The sequence below is a fragment of the Hylobates moloch genome, unplaced genomic scaffold (genome assembly GCF_009828535.3).
Source record: "Hylobates moloch isolate HMO894 unplaced genomic scaffold, HMol_V3 SCAFFOLD_9, whole genome shotgun sequence".
Taxonomy (NCBI): Eukaryota; Metazoa; Chordata; class Mammalia; order Primates; family Hylobatidae; genus Hylobates; species Hylobates moloch.
Window position 1 is genome coordinate 2,158,454 of NW_026652284.1, and position 19,016 is coordinate 2,177,469.

Below are 19,016 nucleotides of genomic sequence, written 5' to 3' on the forward strand. Positions count from 1 at the left end.
GGGGAGGGCTGGGAAGGGGGGTGTGGGAAGGGTGGGAAGGGGGGCTGTGGGGATGGCTGGGAAGGGGTGTGTGGGGAGGGCTGGGAAGGGGTGTGTGGGGAGGGCTGGGAAGGGGGTGTGGGGAGGGCAGGGCAGGTACCTCCCCGATTTGGGGAGCTGGGTACACTCCTGGGCCTGGACATCGGGTGCAGGTGCTAGGGTGGCCCTGTGATTAGGGCTGGGAGAGGGTTGGGTGCAGTCACTGGAGCCAGCAGCCTGAGGATGCCTCCCTCCGGATTCTGGCCTTCAGTCTCTTCAGGCCACGGTGGTCGGGGTCCACCAGGAGGCCGCTCTCAGCTGCCGTCCAGGCCTCTGCGTGACACTGCTCTTCCAGGCAGCACTGCCCGCGAAGGAGGAACACGCGTGCAGTGGGGGCCCGGCCTGGCTGCTTGCGCAGGCTGTTCTGGGCCAAGGCGGGTGCCAGCTTCAGGGCCTGGGCAAAGGCCCCTGCGGCCGCCGCCTCATGCCCCAGGCTCAGCAGCAGGCGACCCTGACAGCAGAAGTCCTCTGCCCGCCTTGGGAGGTCACCATCTCCCAGCGCCTCCTGGAGCACATGGTCCAGGTCCCTGAGGGCCCGGCCAAACTCCTGCAGCTCGGCCAGGCAGGTGGCCCGCAGACGCAGGTGATAGGCACTGCTGCCACCAGCCAGAACACACAGGGAACAGTAGCCCAGTGCCTGCCTGGGTTGCCCTGCGTCCAGGAGGGTGCCGGCTTCCTGGGCTGCGGCCTGCACAGAGGACACAGAGAGAGGCAGGGAGAGTGGGGTCAGGCCCAAAAGCCCAGCTGCCCCTGCCCTGCAGAGTTCCTCTGCACAGCCAGCTTCTGCTGGCTCCCTGGGGATGGCAGGGTCCCGGGCTGCACAGGAGCTGCCCGCTGCTTCCGGAGAGGCTGGCTGACCATGGGCAAGGGCAGGAAGGGGGACCCAGGGTAGAGGACCCCTCGCCACAATTCCCACTGCCCTGGAACCTGCCAAAGTGCTGTTCTGACCCTTGGAGGTCCGGTGGCAGCCCAAGGCCTGGCATCCTTGCCCACTGCTCTTCTCCCTGGGCCTCGGATCAGGGACCTGGATTTACCTCCTCATGGTCCCCTCCTGGCAGCCCTACTGTCCCACCGGCTGGGCCCAGGTTCCCTTGCCTGGGTGACCACAGCGGCCTCCTCCCTCTGTCCCTCTGGGCCAAGTCACCTCTCCATCAGGCCCTCTGAGGGGGCTGCTGCCCAGCCCTTCCACTCTGCCTATCTTCTGAAGGCTGCCCCAGGCCTCAGGACAGTGGCAGACATGGCCCTTGCCTGGTCTCTGAGCACGTGCACCCTAGCCCCTCTCCCTGGGGCTGCTGGACGGCGGGCGCAGCCTCTGCTGTGGCTGCTGCTGGCCAGGCTTGCCTGCCCCCCGACTCCTCCCAGGAACTTTCCTGAGCCCACCCAGACCCAATCGCCTCATCTCTGACCCAGTTTCTTCACAGTCAACCACGACCAGAAATCCGCTTGCCTCACTGGGTTCCTCCTCTGCTCAAGAACCTGCAAGGGCTCCCTGCTGCCTGAGGAACACGCCACGGTGCAGGCCCTGCTTTTCTCGCTGGCGCTGCGTCTCTTCCAGCACTGGGGGGTCCTAGACGCTACCTCCCCCGGGGGGCGCAGCGCACCCAGGACCCCGCCGGGCTTGGCCGCAGCGGGCGAAGCCCAGGCCCATGCCCGGGGTCCGTGCGGGGAGCGAGGGGGTCCCACGGCCCCGGCTTTGCTGCTGGGCTCAAGCGGGGCACAGTGTGGCCTCTTCTGCCAGCTGTGAGCGGCGCCAAGCAGGGCAGGGGCTCAAACCCCCGTCCCTCACCTGCTGTGCGGCCCGCGGGACCGCCCCTCTCCGGGCGGAGGCACCTGACCCCGACGCGTAGCTCACGGCCCGGGGTGGTCGCGAAGCCTCGGCCTGCGCAGGCCCCGCACATTTGGGCCGGGTCCACGGCAGCAGGAGGGCGCGGCCTGGAGCAGCTGTCGGACCCCGGGAGTCCCCGGACCGCCCCCGCGGGCAAGGGCGCCCAATCCGACCCCAGACGCCCCTGATCCCGCGGCTCGGGCCGCGCAGGCGCAGTCCCACCCGGAGGGGGCCGCCTGCCAGGGGGCAGGGGCGCAGGAAGTGGGGCGAAACCACTGCCGGCTCACTTCCGGGTCGGTCCGCGTCTCCAGGCAACCATTTCGCGTCCTGCAGATTCTCGCATCTGCCAGGAGCCGCCTCCGGGCGCCTCAGCCCAGCCCCATTCTGCAGCCTCGGAGACCCCTGCCCAGCCCTGCCTCCGGGCTCGGTGACCCCCGCTCAGGAGACCCCATCTAGCCGCCTCCTCTGGGCTCCGGGACCATGGCCCCAGCCAGGCTTCCTGCCCCTGCCAGGCCTTTCTCCCAGCTCGAAGACCCCAGCACAGCCCCCTCCTCCTGGCTTGGAAACACCCAGTCCCTCTGGGAGCTCTGAGATCCCCGGCCCGGCCGCCTCCTCTAGGTCCCGATAACCCCATCTCAGCGTTGCTCTTCAGCCCAGGGTGGCGGCGCCCCCTCCACATCACCGAACTTCCCCTTACACTGGTGTAGTCTCGACCCCACCATGAGATCCCTCTGTTCTTCCTAGTGTGGTTTCTGTTTTCCTAAGTGGCCCCGGAGTGCTAGAACCCGCTGGTGTCAGGAAGCATTAAGGAGGTGAACTCCTGCCCAGGCCCCACTGGGGTGTGGTTCTGAGTCTCTGGGACCCCAAAGCCTGCTGTGCTCTTGGCCTCCCAGCCTGCCTTGTCCCCACATGCCTTCTCCCGGCCTGCCTTGGGCTTGGGGTGGGCTTCCTGCCGGGCAAGGTGCCCGTGGCTGGCTCAGTCTGGCCCTGAGGGCGGGGTCCCCTTCCCTCTCTTGCACCCAAGTCACCTGTGGCTTATACTTCCCATACAAAGAGGCTGAGAGGTCGGTGGGGTTGTAGGGCTAAGGTGGCCAGAGACCATCTTTCTGGGCCAGAAGTGGGTGCCTCCCACCCCACCCCAAACCCAACTGAAATCAACCCAACCGCAGAGTGAAGAAGGGCTGCCCGGGTGGTGGGCCCAGGGGTCTCATGCCTGTGTGCTGGGGAAGGTTGGGGTGGGAGATCTGTGGGGTTCTTTGTGCACCTGGGCAAGGCTCTGCCGCTCTGAGGCCTCCAGGAGATGCAGCAGGCAGCTGAGATCGGGGCCATCCACCTCGGCCAGGCCCTGCAGGTCCCGTGCAGCCCCTGGCACGTCTCCCTTCTTGAGCCGGAGCAGGCCCAGCCGGGCCCGGGCTGCCTCTGACGTTGGGGCAGGGTGCAGGGCTTTTTCCAGGTGGGTGCCGGCCTCCTCGTAGCTGCCTGTCAGGGATTCAGGAGGGACAGTCAGTGTGTGGGGTGGGGCAGAGGTGCAAGAGAGCTGAGACTCACTGGCCGCTCCTTCCCTGCCCTATGCTGGCTCGCGGGGAGCTGGTGATGGCTCAGCCCAGGAAGAAGGAGCCGGGAGCAGAGGTGCACCGTGATTCCAGGCAGGTCACAGGGACTCACCTCTGACCCCACTCCATGATGCTGAGCTCCCTCACCATGGGCACTACAAGGGGCTGCTCTCTCTCGGGCAACTAGAGGCAAACTCTAGGCCTGCTGGAGCCGAGTGGCATGCGGGGAGCAGCCCTGGGGCTCCTGAAGCCCTTGGTGGGCAAATGCAGACTGCAGAGAGAGCTCCCCTTTGGAATTAGTGGTGAAATGGTTTCCACATCACCAGGGGGATGTGGAAATCCGCGGGAAAGGCCTGCATGTCGGCCCATGGGGTTTATGACAGTTCCTCCTGGAACAGGGCCTGGCATCCCGTGGATGCCTGAGAAACAACAGCTGGAGGTGCATGAATGAATGAGGGGGCCAAGGGTCAAAGACCTTTTAAGGACCAAGATCACCCCTCGGTTTCTCCTCCATTGCAAGCAAAGAGCCACCCGGGTAAAGCAGAGGAGAGCCTTTTGAACACCAGGCCTCACACAGGGAGCAGGGCCAGAGGTCATGGGATTTGGGGTGGAAGGGACCTTGGAAGCGGTTGTGGTCCAGGTCTCTTTCTTCTATTTTTACAGAAAAGGATACAGAGGTCAGAGGAGCAGGGACAGAAGCCCAGACCCTGTGTTTCCCGCCTTGGGGCTGCCGCATACCCTGTGCCATGAGAATGTCTGCCAGGAGGAGGTGCCAGTGCGGTTGCCCCGCGTTGATTTTGATCAGTGCCTCCCCCACAGCAAGGAGGCCCTGGGTGTCCTTGTCCTCGAGAGGGGCCCCAGTGTCTGGCAGCTGGCTCAGAAGGGCCCGGCAGCGGGAGTAGAGGCCCTGTGTGATGAGGGCCTGGGCTTCCGGCTTCAGAGAGCGGAGCTCAGGGACCACGGTCCCGGGGCCAAGTTTCAGAGCAGAGACGATGTCGTCCACGGCTTCCTGCAAGGAGGGAGGGCGGGCGGGTGCAGAGTTGTCCTAGGTAGAGAGACTGGGCAGAGGGTCAGAGTAGGAGGGCTGGCTCTGTCTTTCTCATTCCCTGATCTTCTCCATGGGTCCTAGAGGGTCTGAACACCCAGCTTCCTGCCCCTTCCTGCTTCCCTGTGGCTGCAGCCTCCTACCATCCCTCCTGATTCTGGTTAGCATTTGAGGGGACTCAGCTCACTGACCTTGACCCTGAAAGTTGTCAGGCTCAGAACTCCTTTTCTGAGGCCAAACGCTGCTAATTTCCATCTCCTGAGGCTGTCTGCGGTCTGCGGTCTGCGAGCGCTCCCTGGGTCCCTCGCTCTCCCAGCTTGTAGCTGGCTCCCTCCACGCCTGTCCCTCCCCACAGGGGCATGTCACCTCACAGTGGGGTACACTGGAGCTCCGTGGGTGTGCTCCTCCCAGTGCCTGTGGCCTTGGGGACGCCGGAAGGGTAGAAAGCCCAGTTACTGCCCTCCCACAACTCCCAGAAGCAGTGGAAGGAGGGTGCCCAGCCCATCTGGTGCACAATACAAGGCAGGACGCCAGGTGGTAGCCAGTGGGGGCAGAGGTCAGAGACCTGCCAAGGGAGGGATCAGGGCGGAGCTGGCCAAGGTGCACCCTGAGGGAGAGCCTGCAGGGTGCAGAAGTGGACTTGGGCTGGTGCCTGAGGCCAGTGGGCACATGGGTAGGAGAGCCGAGCATTGGGCATGCCATTGCCATCTGGAGGCGGGGAGGGAGAAGAGGTTTGCAGAGGCCCTGACCACACACGGGAAGCCAGGGCAGAGGCTGGGCCTGTTCAAGGGAGCGCTGGTGATCAGTGGCTTGATCAGGATAAGTCATTTGCATCTGACCTTTGACCTGGCCAACAGCAGGGGACCACTAGATCTTCTTCAAGGCTGTCCTCCTTCTATTGGTTCTCCAGGTGTCCTGTTTGCTTGTCTGCTTGATTCTTTCTTGTTTTTTATTTTTTATTTTGAAATGGAGTCTTGCTGTATCACCCAGGCTGGAGTGCAGTGGTGCAATCTTGGCTCACTGCAACCTCCACCTCCCAGGTTCAAGCGATTCTCCTGCCTCAGCCTCCCGAGTAGGGGGGATTACAGGCGCCCACCACACCCGGCTAATTTTGTATTCTTAGTAGAGATGGGGTTTCTCCATGTTGGTCAGGCTGGTCTCGAACTCCGGATCTCAAGTGATCCACCTGCCTTGGCCTCCCAAAGTGCTGGGATTAGAGGTGCGAGCCACTGCGCCTAGCCCTAACTATGCCTCTTTATATTATCTTTCTAGCAATTGCCTTGCGAATTACAATACGTAGCCTTACAGCTATGAACAAGCCCCCAGCTCCCAGGTGAGCACCCTACCACAGTCTATGTACAGTTAATATGGGGCCACTTTACCTAAAGTGTGAGATCCCCACAGCAGTAAATTCCATTATTCCCATACTTTGTGTTATTGTTGTCATACACTGAGCAATACATTTCCTCACATAGTGCATTATTTCAAGTTAATTAATTATATATATATTTTGAGACAAGGTCTCTGTTGCCCAGGCTGGAGTGCAGTGGCATGATCTTGGTTCACTGCAACCTTGAACTCCTGGGCTTAAGTGATCCTCCCACTTCTGTCTCCTGAGTAGCTGGGACCACAGGCACATGCCACCACACCCAGCTAATTTTAAAAACTTTTTGTAGAAATGGGGTCTTGATATATTGCCCAGGCTGGTATTGAACTTCTAGTCTCAAGTGATCCTCCCACCTTGGCCTCCCAAGGTACTGGGATTACAGATGTGAGCCACCACACTTGGCCTGTTTTTAATTTAGATAGCTTTGTTCAAAGAAATTAAAAGAAGAAATAAATACATCATTTTGTATTTGCAGATGCTTTTCATTGTTTCCAGCAGAGAATTTCTATCAGGCATCAGTTCTCTTCAATTTCACCACCTTCCCTCAGGATCTGCTGTGGTGCCATTCACTGATGATGAATCTCTCAGCTTCCATTTGTCTAATGGGTCTTTAATGTCATCCTCGTTTCTGAAGGACATTTGAACAAGATGGATAATTCTGGGTTGGTACTTTTTTCTTTTAGTGCCTTAAAGGTGCTGTCCCACTGTCTTCTGGGTTCCATTGTTTCTGGGACAAATCTGCTGTCATTCATGTTGTTGTATGTCATTTGTTCACCCCTCTGGTTGCTTTTAAGATGTTCTCTTTATCTTTTTTTTCAGGAACTTGACCAAGATGTGCCTTCTTAGGGATGGTTCTCTTTGTATTTTTCCTCTCGGGATTTGTTGAGCTTCTTGGGAATTTTTCTGCTGTTATTTCTTCAAATACCTGTGTATATTTGCCCCATTCATTCTCTGTATTCTCTGGGAGTCCAATCACATGTATGCTAGATGGTCTGAAATTGTCCCACTGGTCACTGAAGGTTTCTTCATTTATTTTTTTAATTTTTAAAAGTTTTTTAGAGGCCAGGTGCAGTGGCTCACGCCTGTAATCCCAGCATGTTGGGAGGCTGAGGTGGGCAGATCTAGAGGTCAGGAGATCCAGACCATCCTGGCCAACATGGTGAAACCCCGTCTCTACTAAAAATACAATAAAAATACAAAACTTAGCCAGGCGTGGTGGCAGGTGCCTGTAGTCCCAGCTACTCAGGAGTCCGAGGCAGAAGAATTGGTTGATCCCAGGAGGTGGAGGTTGCGGTGAGCTGAGATTGTGCCACTGCACTCCAGCCTAGGTGACAGAGTGAGACTCCATCTCTTCTAAAAAAAATTTTTTTTCTTCTTTTTTTTTTGAGAGGGAGTCTCACTCTGTCACCCAGGCTGGTCTCAAACTCCTGGGCTCAAGTGATGCTGCCACTTCACCCTCCCAAAGTACCGGAATTACAGGTGTGAGCCATGATGCTCAGCTCAGCTCTCATCATTTGAAACAGAGTTTTGTTTTTTGTTTTTTTTTTTTCCCTGCTGTTCCTTAGATTGGATAATTTCCTCAGATTGGATAATCTTCTTTGGTCTATCCTTGAGTTCACTAATCCTGCTTTGGCAGTTTCCAATCTGCTGTTATGCCTGCCTAGTGCCTAGTAAGTTTTTAATTCCGGATATTCTGCGTTTCAGCTCTAGGATCTCCACTTGATTGTTACAGTTTTTTTTTTTTTGCATTCCTCTGCTAGGATTCTCCATCAGCTCACTCATTCTAGCAAACATTTCTTTTACATGTTTATGTCACTGCTTTTAAAAGCCCCTGTGTGTAAATTCCAAACCTCTAAGCCATCTCAGGGTCTGTTTCTATGAAGTACTTCTTCTCTTATTACAGGTCCCATTTCCCTGGTTCTCTGCATGCCTAGCAGTTCTTGGTTTTGTGCTGGGCTCTGTGTATGGCATGTGGTAGACAGGGCTGTGGTGCTGTCCTGCAAGGGGGCTGATTTCACTCCGGTGGGCAGATAGATTACTGGTGGATCATTTTGGCCCTGCCAGGCTTTATCTTGTACTTTGTTAGGGAAGGATTCGTTTTTGAACTTAGTCCTAAAGTATAATCTTAATTTTAGGGTGTGGCCTTTCTGGGGTCTCAACTGAATGCCCAAGATGTTCATAAAAGCCTCTCTGCGGCCTCCTGTCTCTCAGGTCGCAGCTCTTTGCTGCCTGTTGTTTGGTGCCTGGAAACATTTGCTCATGCATTATATCCAGTTTATACAGCTGTCAAGAGCCTGGAATGGCACCCCACATCCCCAGGTGAGCATCTGACAGCCTGGAACAGCACCCCACACCCCAAGGGAGCATCTTACAGCCTGGAACAGAACCCCACACCTTCAGGGGAGCATTGTACAGCCTGGAGCGGCATCCATACCCACAGGTGAATGTGTGACAGCCTGAAACAGCATTCTCCAACCCCAGGTGAGGATCTGACAACCTGGAATAGGACCCCACACCCACAGGTGTGCATCTGACAGCCTGGAACAGCACCACACACTCCCAGGTGAGCACAGGTGAGCATCTGACAGCCTGGAAGGGCATCCCACAAACCCAAGTGAGCATCTGACAGCCCGGAATGGCACCCACACCCACAGGTGAGTGTGGGACAGACTGGAGCAGCATTCTCCAGCCCCAGATGAACTTGCGACAATCCAAAACAGAACCCCACACACCCAGGTGAGCATCTGACAGCCAAGGATGGCACCCCACACACCTAGGGGAGCGTCTTACAGCCTGGAACAGCACCCCACACCCCCAGGTGAGTATCTGACAGCCTGGGAATGCACCCCCACACCCAGTTGAGCATCTGAAACCCTATAGCACCACCCCCCACCAACGGGTGAAAATGTTACAGCCTGGAACAGCACCCTCCATCCTCAGGTGAGCATCTTCCAGCCTGAAACAGCACCCCACACCCCCAGGTGAATGTCTTACAGCCTGGAACGGTATCCACACCCACAGGTGAGTGTGTGACAGCCTAGAACAGCATTCTCCAACCCCAGGTGAGCTTGTGACAATCTGGAACAGGACCCCACAACCCCAGGTGAGCATCTGAGAGCCTAAAACAGCACCCTCCATCCTCAGGTGATCATTTGACAGCCAGGAATGACAACCCGCATAAGCATCTGACAGCCTAGAACGGCACCCCCACACTTAGGTGAGAATCTGAATGCCTGGATCAATGCTCAAACCTTCAGGTGAGCATCTGACAGCCTGGAACAGCAGTGCCCACACCCAGGTGAGCATCTGAAACCCTCCAGCAGCACTCACCACCCCAAGGTGAGCATTTGACAGCCTGGAACAGCACCCTTCATGTTCAGGTGAGCATCTGATAGTTTTGTTTTGTTTTGAGATGGAGTCTCGTTCTGTCACCCAGGCTAGGGGGCAGTGGTGCGATCTTGGCTCACTGCAACCACCGCCTCCCAGGTTTAACCAATTCTGCCTCAGCTTCCCTGAGTAGCTGTGACTACAGGCTGATTTGTATTTCTACATATAAAATCTGTGAACAGAGATAATTTTACTTCTTCCTTTCAAATTTGGATGCTTGGTAATTTTTTTCTTGCCTAGTTATTCTGGCTATAACTTCCAGTGCAAGTTGAGTAGAAGTGCAAAAGCAATCATCCTTGCCTTGTTCCTGATCTTAGAGGAAAAGCTTTTCTTTTTCATCATTGAGTATGATGTTTGCTGTGGGTTTTTCATATATGGATTTTATATTGAGGCAGTTTCCTTCTATTCCTAGTTTGTTGAGCATTCTTATCATAAAAGGGTGTTGAATTTTGTCAAATGCTTTTCTGCATCAGTTGAGATGATCATTTTTTCCCCTTCATTCTGTTAATGTGGTACATTACATTAATTGACATTTGTATGTTGAAACATCCTTGCATTCTAGCAATAAATCTCACTTGGTCATGTGCGTCATCATTTTAACAAATTGCCGAATTTGTTTTGTTAGTATTTTGTTGAGGATTTTTGCCTCAATATTCATACGGGATAATGGTCTGTAGTTTTCTTGTAGTGTCTTTGGCTATGGTATCAGGGTAATGCTGGCCTCATAGAATGAGTCCGAGGAAGTGTTCCTTCCTCTTTGATTTTTTGGAAAAGTTCGAGGATTGGTGTTAGTTCTTTAAATATTTGGTGGAATTCACCAGTGAAGCCATCAGGTCCTGGCCTTTTCTTTGTTGGGAGATTTTTGATTACTGACTCAATCTTTTTACTAGTTATAGGTCTATTCAGATCTTCGATTTCTTCATGATTTAGTCTTGGTAGGTTTTGTGTTTCTAGGGATTTCTCCATTTCACCTAGATTAGCTGATTTGTTGGTTTACAATTGTTCCTGTTACTATCTTATAATTATTTTTATTTCTGTAGAATTGGTAATAATAACCTGATTTTCATTTCTGATTGTCATGATTTGAATTTTCTCTTTCTTAGTCCACCTGGCAAAAGGTTTGTCAAATTTTGTCTTTTCAAGGACAAACTTTTGTTTTCATTGATTTTCTCTATTTCTTCTCTATCCTATGTTTTGTTGATCTCTGCTGTAATCTATCTTTCTCTCTCTCTCTCTTTCTTTCTCTTTCTGTTCATGTGTTCTTTTTCTAGTTTCTTAAGTTGTAAAGTTAGATTGTCGATTTGAGATCTTTCTTGTTTTTAATGGAAGCATTTACAGCTATACATTTCCCCCTCAGCATTGCTTTCCCTGTGTCTCATAATTTGGGGTGTGTTGTTTTCATTTACACTTGTTTCTAAGCATTGTCTAACTTCTCGAAGTGTGATTTCTTCTGTGCTCCATTGGTTGTTTAGCCCCTCCTCCTTTTACAGAGGAGGAAACTGAGGCCTGGGGAGGTGAAGTGATTTGGCTGAGGTTGCTTAGCTGGACCCAACTCTTCTGGGCTCCAGGGACACTGCTCAGGGCAGCAGGCCTGGGCTGAGCACACAGGTCCAGTGTGAGTCCCTCAGAGTCAGACCACATAGAATGCAGTGCAGTTGCAAGCAAGGAATGCTCATAAAAAAACAGAACAGAAACCATCTTCCAGCACACAAGCCTCCCCAGCTGATTGGGATCTGTCTTCTTGCCATTGCCCCTCTCCCAACTTTTATTTTAAATTGGAGCAGTTTCTGCAGAAGAAAGTCTTAAATGCATAGATACCGAACTTAAAGAGCAGGTAAATGAAGCTCAGATCAGGGTCCGGGGGCTGCATCCCCGCACCTGTCTGTGGCAGACACGGCTGGCTGAGGCCAGCACTTACTCCCCCTGCGCAGGTCTTCTAAACCGCTGTCAACACCGGGGGCCAGGCAGCCTCACCAATGCAGCCAAGGGAACACCTCCTGGCCAACAGCCCCAGAGGGACCCCTGCATGCACTGAGCATTATTTAAGCTGGGGAGGACCCCTAGTACCTCTGAAGTCTCGCACATCTATCCACGCAGACTGAGGCTAGGAGGATGAAAGGGCAGGACTCCCAGAAACTGGGTTTGTGGGCACCAGGCTCCCATGAGCCGCTGTACAGGTGGGGATGGGAACATGGGTTTTGATGGGCATCTCACTGCTCAGGACGGCCTACCCGGCTCCCTCTCTCCTTGGGGTAGAGGAAGGCAGCTCCCTGGGTCCCCTACCCCTGCTTGCCCAGATTCAGGTCGGGAGTGGGGCGGCACCTGCAGCTGGTCTAGGGCCAAGTGCACCAACGCCCGTCCACACAGTGCCTGCACGTTCCCCGGCTCAGCCCGCAGCACTGTGTTGAAGTCGAACATGGCCGTCTTCTTCTGGCCCAGGAACCCATAGCAGCGGGCTCGGGTGAGGAGGGACTCACTTGCCTGGCTTCCTGCAGGAAGACGGCGTGGGGTCAGGATGAGCCTGTGCTGGGTCCCTCCCCCAGCATCCCTCCTGCCCAGCCTGGGGAGGGCAGAGGGTGCATGAGCTTCAGGGCCTACCTTGGGGGAGCTCACAGGCCACTGGGCACCAAGACACACAGAGACAGGGTGGACTTGGGGGCATTGGCTGCAGGGCAAGAGGAGCCCAGCCAGGACTGGGGACAGCTAGGGGGCTACCAAGAGGAGGGGGCACTGCAGCTGCCTCTGAGGCCAGGAGAGGGCAGGGGGATCGGGGTATCACTACCATCAAGACGTGGAGACCGGTAGTGGCCCCGAATGGCTGAGCGCACTGATATTTATTGCATACAAGACGACGGGGGCAGGGTAAGGAGGGTGAATCTTCTAAGTGATTGACAAGGTGAAGCAAGCCACGTGATCACAGGACAGTGGGCCCTTCCCTCTTAGGCAGCTGAAGCAGAGATAGAAGGTGGCATACGTCGGCATTTTCTTCTATGAACTTATAAGATCAAAGACTTTAAGACTTTCACTATGTCTTCTACCGCTATCTACTACAAACTTCAAAGAGGAATCAAGAGTACGGGAGGAGCATGAAAGTGGACAAGGAGCGTGACCACTGAAGCACCACAGGGAGGGGTTTAGGCCTCCGGATGACTGTGGGCAGGCCTGGATGATATCCAGCCTCCCACAAGAAGCTGGTGGAGCAGAGTGTTCCCTGACTCCTCCAAGGAAGGGAGACTCCCTTTCACGGTCTGCTAAGTAACGGGTGCCTTCCCAGACACTGGTGTTACCACTTGACCAAGGACCCCTAAAGTGGCCCTTATGCGGGCGTGACAGAGGGCTCACCTCTTGCCTTCTTGGTCACTTCTCACAATGTCCCTTCAGCACCTGACCCTATACCCACCGATTATTACTAGATTATGTAAGTAATGCAACAAAGAGTAATATTAAAAGCTAATGATTAATAATGTTTATAATAATGATTGATAATTGTTCATGATCATCTCTATATCTAATTTGTATTATGACTATTCTTATTCTATTTTGTTTATTATACTGAAACAGTTTGTGCCTTCAGTCTCTTGCCTCAGCACCTAGGTAATCTTTCGTCCACAACCCCTCGCCAAAGACGCTGGCTGTCATTACTGCGCCCCTTCTGGGTGTCTGTCCGGTGACGGACATGGGACAACACGCCGGGCCGCTCTGGGCTATGTGCCTTCCCGCCGACGCGTGCAGGGCATGCTCTCTGTGCCAGGTACTGTCCCAGAATGAGCCCTCCCAATCCCCACTTCCATCCGACATGGGCTACTCTGCCATCCCCGTGAGAGAGGAGGGTGAGGGGTGCTCACTAAGTGCATGGCCAGGTTCCACGTGGCAGCCTGATCTAGGTCCAGGCTCTCACACTCCCTGTACCCCAGGAGATCCCTGTGAGTCCTGGGAAACATCACCTTCCCTCCAGACACCTGGCCCCCCAACCCCAGAAACAGCACTGACTCCAGGAAGCAGGCAGCACCCTTGTGCTTGGTGTCCCAGGGCGGGGAGGCCAGGTGTGCACAGGAGGAGCCTCAGTCACTATTTCTAGGAAGGGCTGAGGGGAGCAGGGACCTTGCCTCCTTGTCACTAGCTAGGAAAGGGGACCTTCTCCCCTCAGGGCTGGGGGGCTGGGACGGCAGCTCAGGCACCAGGCAGGGCACAGCTCAGGTCCCAGCTCAGGCCCCAGGTCTCAGAGCCCGGTCTCAGGCCTTGATGCATCCAACTTGATGGCGAGATGCCCTCAGCGAGAGGCCCTTGCCCTGTCCACCCCGTGGGTGTTCCTGAGGCCCCTGCACCTGAGGAGCACGTGTGTCCCCACCAACCAGCATGGCAGAGACTCCCCATGTCCCCTGTGCCTGGCATAAGACTGGGCCCTGGGGGCAGGTAGGCAGCTCCTACCTGCGGCAAAGATGGCCAGAGACAGGTAGGCGATGGCCTCCTTTGTGTGAACCCTGCCGTCGGCCCCGCCTGGCCGTGCCCGCAGGATGGCCAGGGCCCTGGCGTGGCAGTGGCCTTGAAGCAGCTGCCGGTCCTCGTGGCAGAAGATGTCCAGGGTAGGCTGGAGGCAGGTGGTGTCACCGGACTGGACCAGCTTCTTCACCAACTGCAGGGGTGCCACAGTTACTGCCCATGCCCTTGGGACCGATGCCCTGGGGCCCACCCTGTACTGATGCCCCTGGCCATCCCCCACCCCACCCTTGCTGCCCCAGGGTCCACCTGGTGCCAACGCCCCCAGCCCCACCCTTGCTGCCCCACGGCTCACCCAGTTCCAACGCCCCTGGCGATTCTTCACCCCACGCTCTCTGCCCCAGGGTCCACCTGTGCCATCACCCTGATTCTCCACTACTCCTGCCTCGCTGCCTCCACCAGCCCCTGGCTGTGTGCATGAGCCTGGGGGCTTCTGCCTGTCTGAGCACTAGGAGGTTGGCCGTGTGTTGCTGCGTGGCCATTTGAGCCTTTGGGGGCGTTTTCTCTCCCCATAGGTGGGGGTCCCACAGTGGGCAGGGACTGTGTGTCCCCAGCTTGGTGCAGAGGAGTAGGCAGGGAGGGGAGCCATGAGCCCACTCTGGGCTGCAGTCCGAGCCGCATCTGTCTGCCAATGGCCTTGGTGGGCTGGGGCTATCAGGGTCCCCGAGCCTAGGACTTCTCCATCCCTCCCAGTGGGCCCACTGGAGCAAGGTCCAAATGAGAAGCAGAGGAAGGGGCTTTTAGGTCATGAAGGGTCAGCAGGCGCCAGGGAGTCCTTCGGATGACGCGGAGCAAAAGCCCAGCACGGCCAAGTAGGAGGAGGTCTCTGGGCGAGGGGAGACCACCCCACAAACTGCCCTCTCCGCGGCTCCATCCGAAGGAGGCCCAATGCTGCCCCCTGCTGGCTGCTGGTGGGCACACGGGTTCCCCAAGCTGAGCAAGAGGACGTGGGTTGAGGGCATCCGAACCCGGGCAGGGCAAGGAGATCAGGACCCAAACCGGGCCCCAGGGGGAGGAAGACGCGACAAGGCCCTCACCCCAGGCCCCAAGGCCTGAATCCCACCAGAGCGTAACCTTTAGACCCCGGTTCAAACAGGAACCCGGGACAGCACCTGAGGCAGGTGAGGGTCTGCCTTTAATGGGAGCAGGGGGTCTTGGAGGCAGGAGGGAAGGGCCCCTCTGCTACCCACCCCGAGGCAGGGTTGCATCCAAGCCTGGTTTAAGTGAGAGACTTGGAGAGAAGCTCAGCCTGCAGTCAGTTCCTGGCGCTTCTACTTCGTAACCACGGTGGAAGCAAGTACAACAAAGCAGCTATGCATGCGGGGAAACTGCTGGCCCCGGGGACCTGCCCCAGCCGATTTCCATGACAACCCGTGGGACCAGGACCCAGATAAGGAGACTGAGGGTCAGATAGGTGAGGGCCTGCAGCAGGTGCAGAGCTGGGGCTGAATGCAGTCGCCTGGTCCAAAGCCCAGACTGCGGGGTCCAGCACCAGGGCCACGGGAGGCCTGTGCCCTCTTCCCAGCTGGGCCCGTTTCCACCTGCCCTCTGTCACCCCCCGGGCCTCCTCACCTGGTTGGCGTCATAGAAGAAGCCCCTCCTCAGCTGCAGCAGGGCCAGTCGCACCAGCACGGGGGCTGCCTGGGGCCTCCGGGATAGGGCCACCAGCAGGGCCTTGTGGGTCTCCTCCAGGCGGCCCAGGCGGTACAGGGCATCAGCCGCCAGGAGGCGAGAGGCCTCGTCCTCTGAATCCAGCTCCATCAGCAGTGTGGCCAGCTGGTGCACGCCGCAGGCGTCCCTGTGTAGACATCAGCTCAAGGGGCCCGCCCCTTTTGACAACCCCTCCACCTGCCCAGGTGATTGGGCAGTGGGGAAATCCCGTCTCCATGCACCTGGCCTGGGCAACTCCCTCCAGAGGGACCTTCACGCCACACCATCCCCAGAAGCCAAAGGTGCCATTCCCAGCACGCGGCCCTCACGCTCTCCCTCGCCCTTCCCCCACCCTGTGGGAGGTGGGATTGAGATGGTATAGACAGGCAGTGGCAGGGCTGACCCTGTGTGGACCCTGCCTCAGTTTCCTTTTCTGCAAAAACACAGACGAACAATTTGGCCTTGCTGGGCTCAGGGGTGTGTGTGTAGGCAGAACAAGAAAACACACGGCTGCATGTGGCATGTTCCTGTGTCCACATGGGAATGTAACTGAGTGCTCACTGGGAAATGGGGCCAGAGCCTCAAATTTGACAATTCCCAGAGAACAAATATAAATGCCATCACATAATGAAAGTTTCTCACCACCAGCAAATCAAAGCCATGCAAATTAAACATCCAGAAGGCAGAGGAACTCTGTGTGTTGTGTGTGTGTGTTATGTATGTGTTGTGTGTGTTTGTGTGTGGTGTGTGTATGTGTGTTGTGTACGGTGTGTGTGTTGTGTTGTGTGTTGTGCGTGTTATGTATGTGTTGTGTGTGTGTTGTATGTGTGCCTTGGAGTGGAGGCTGACATCAAGGATGCCCTCCAAGAACCGCCCCCACCCCCCTCCCCGGACTCAGTGCCTTTAACTTTGCTGAAACCCCTTCCTGCCGCCTCCCAGCAATTAAACGAGGGAAGTCAAAGCAGCTAGGGATTCACCCACTGGGCTTTGGGCTGGCAAAGAATTTGCAAAATGAGCACCAAGGGTGAGTGGGGAATGGGCGGTGGCCAGATTGTGGTGGGAGGAGGGCAGCTCCTGAAGTCAAGGATCCCACAAGTGGCCGCATTCCCTGACCCAGGAACTGCATGCCTGTCTCTGTCTTACGGAGAGAACACCCTGGAGACAGGACATTACCCACGAGGGATTACAGCTAAGAACAAAGGCCAGGCGCGGTGGCTCACCTGGAATCCCAGCCCTTTGGGAGGCCCAGGTGGGAGGATCACTTGAGGTCAGGAGTTCAAGACCAGCCTGGCCAACATGGTGAAACCCCATCCCACTAAAAATATAAAAATTAGCTGGGCATGGTGATCCCAGCTACTTGGGACGCTGAGGCAGAAGAATGGCTTGAACCCAGGAGGCGGAGGTTGCAGCAAGCCAAGATCGCGCCATTGCACTCCAGCCTGGGTGGCAGAGTAAGACTCCATCTCAAAGAACAAAAAACAAAACCAAACAAAACAAACCAACCGCAGGACTGCTGGAAGGAGTGGTGGCAAGGGCGCAGGTCGGGGCGGTGCTGCCGGAAACACATTTAGCCACAAAGGGAATTGTCATGACCTATTGAGTACGAAAATTAGCACATGAACCACATGTCCAGCACAGACTCGGTTTGGTGAGCTTTTTTATATGCACCAAACGAAAGGCCTGGAAGGAAATGTGAGCCGCGGCTTTTTATTTTCCCTTTGCATTTCGGGACTGCGGCCCCGACGATGGAAACAGTGGAGCTAGGCCTGCCTCGGGTGCTTTGGGAGGTCACCCGCCACTGCCTCCCTTCATTCCTTTGTAAAATAGGAGGAAACACATCCCTCGCTACCTCGAAGGAGACCCACAAGAAGCAGCAGCCCCAGCGCGCCCGGGCGGGTCCTCACCCCTCCTGCGTGGTGGGGCCGCCCGTCTCCGCGGCCTCCCTCCAGCCCTGCGCTCTGGACGGCCCGGCGCGTGGCGATCGCTGCAGCATCCCACGGGCCTCCTCCCGCAGCACCGCCAGCAGCAGCCCCCGCTGGTTCCAGGGCACGTAGGCCTTGGCGGCCAGCAGCGCCTCCTCGGGCCGCAGCCTGCAGGCGGTGACATAGTCCAACGTGCCCAGGAACGCGCTGCCCGCCAGCACCCGCAGCAGCCCCCGGCCGCACAGCGCGCGCACACAGCCCCCCGGGTGCGGCGCCCCCTGCTCCACCACCGCCTGGAAGTCCTCCAGGGCGCGCCGCGAGTCCCCGGCGTGCAGCGCGCAGAAGCCGCGCAGAGCCAGGAGAGGCGCGCGGTCCCCTGCGCGGTCCCCGGCAGGGTCCTCAGGGCGCGGGGGCCGCAGCAGGCGCTCGCACATGGCCCGGGCGCCCGCCGCGTCCCCCGCCAGCAGCAGGCACTCGGCGAGGCGGGCTCCCAGCGCTGGTCGCGCCCCGGCAGGCGCCAGGCGAAGCAGGACGCTGAGCGCGCAGGTTACCGGGGCCAGCAGCTCGCGGCCCACATCCTCGCGGAGCTCAGGATGGTTCCGCACGGCTTCCTGGAAGTGGGCGAAGCCCAAGTCCGCGGCCTCCTGCGCCTGAGCCCGGATGCGCTCCTGGTCCTGGACAGAGAACACGGCCTGGAACTGCCTCCGCGCCGCAGAGGGGCTCTCGCAGAAGGCCTCCTGCAGGTTCCAAAACACGTCCTGGGCCCGGCAGTCCAGGAAGAAGGCCGAGGCCGCGCGCGTGACCAGCAGGGCGGCCCGGCGCTCACCTGCGGAGAGAAACAGGCGTGGGTCCTGCTTGGGGGGGCCGACTCCCCGGAGGTGCCACCTGCAAGTCCCCACCAGGTCCAGGGCTTGGACTCAGGAGACTGTGAGTCCTCCTGCCCCGGGCATCTCCCTCCAGTCTCCAGGTGGCCCTTGGTATGGCACCGCCAGGACACCAGCTGACAGGAGGCCCGAGGCCCATGAGTGACGGGGCAGGTTGAGGACCGTGCTGGGCAAGCAGCGAGGGGGCAGCCGCCCTGCCTGCCAGCGACACTGTGCTCTCAGGGTGGGTTCAGAGTCACTCCCACCGCTCAGTGCAAACCAAATTCAGTTGCAACGCCTTTCCCCTGCCTGACATTTAAATAATGGGTTTTAGGATCGAGTTTCCTCCTCTGGGAATCAGTGCCCCTCCACTCCCAGGGCAGAGCTGAGGCTCCAACTCTATGACCTTTGCAGTGGCCATTTATTCCTGAGCACCTTTGTTTCTTGCCTTCTTTGGGCCAAGTGGGGATCCAGCCCTTCCCTCTCTGAAGCAGAGCTTTTCCCTCAGGTCTAGGACCGGAGGTGCATGCCCTGCTGCTTACTGAGGGTGGACCTGGGCATTTACGGAGTCTCCTGCGTCTGTTCCCTGGTCTGCACTATAATGGGTTATAATGATCCACGCTCGCAGGGTGTGAGGATTAAACGGATTTACCTACATCCAGTGCCTGGAAGGGGCCTGGTGCATCGTGTGAGTCACTGAGGTCAGGGGGAGCATCCCCACCCCCACTCCCCCAGCACCCTCCCTGCGCACCTGCCCCCCGCCCCGGTGTTACATTTGGTGTCTGAGCAAACGTGAATGGGGCTTTCTG

General features: G+C 57.1%; 1 protein-coding gene and 1 long non-coding RNA gene across 6 annotated transcripts in view; one reads left to right on the top strand and one right to left on the bottom strand.

The window, feature by feature from the left end:
- TTC34 (tetratricopeptide repeat domain 34) overlaps positions 1 to 19,016 on the bottom strand; it is a 28,506-nt gene continuing 9,490 nt past the window's right edge. The window contains exons 3-9 of the mRNA XM_032760951.2: positions 17,327 to 18,170; positions 15,345 to 15,570; positions 13,704 to 13,908; positions 11,598 to 11,764; positions 4,195 to 4,465; positions 3,168 to 3,382; positions 1 to 766 (exon numbers count right to left, since the gene is read on the bottom strand). Coding sequence (XP_032616842.1) covers positions 239 to 766; positions 3,168 to 3,382; positions 4,195 to 4,465; positions 11,598 to 11,764; positions 13,704 to 13,908; positions 15,345 to 15,570; positions 17,327 to 18,170 — 2,456 coding nt within the window. The 3' untranslated portion in view covers positions 1 to 238. The remainder of the gene's footprint in view (positions 767 to 3,167; positions 3,383 to 4,194; positions 4,466 to 11,597; positions 11,765 to 13,703; positions 13,909 to 15,344; positions 15,571 to 17,326; positions 18,171 to 19,016) is intronic.
- LOC131384302 (uncharacterized) lies at positions 1,915 to 12,751 on the top strand. 5 transcript variants are annotated; one of them, XR_009215012.1, is made up of 9 exons: positions 1,915 to 3,356; positions 4,120 to 4,225; positions 5,774 to 5,834; positions 6,384 to 6,550; positions 8,163 to 8,207; positions 8,329 to 8,461; positions 8,543 to 8,706; positions 8,803 to 9,268; positions 12,219 to 12,751. It is a non-coding gene; the product is annotated as an uncharacterized LOC131384302 (long non-coding RNA). The 5 variants fall into 5 exon arrangements; XR_009215008.1 differs by having other exon boundaries at positions 8,329 to 8,451; XR_009215011.1 differs by having other exon boundaries at positions 8,329 to 8,451; positions 8,829 to 9,268.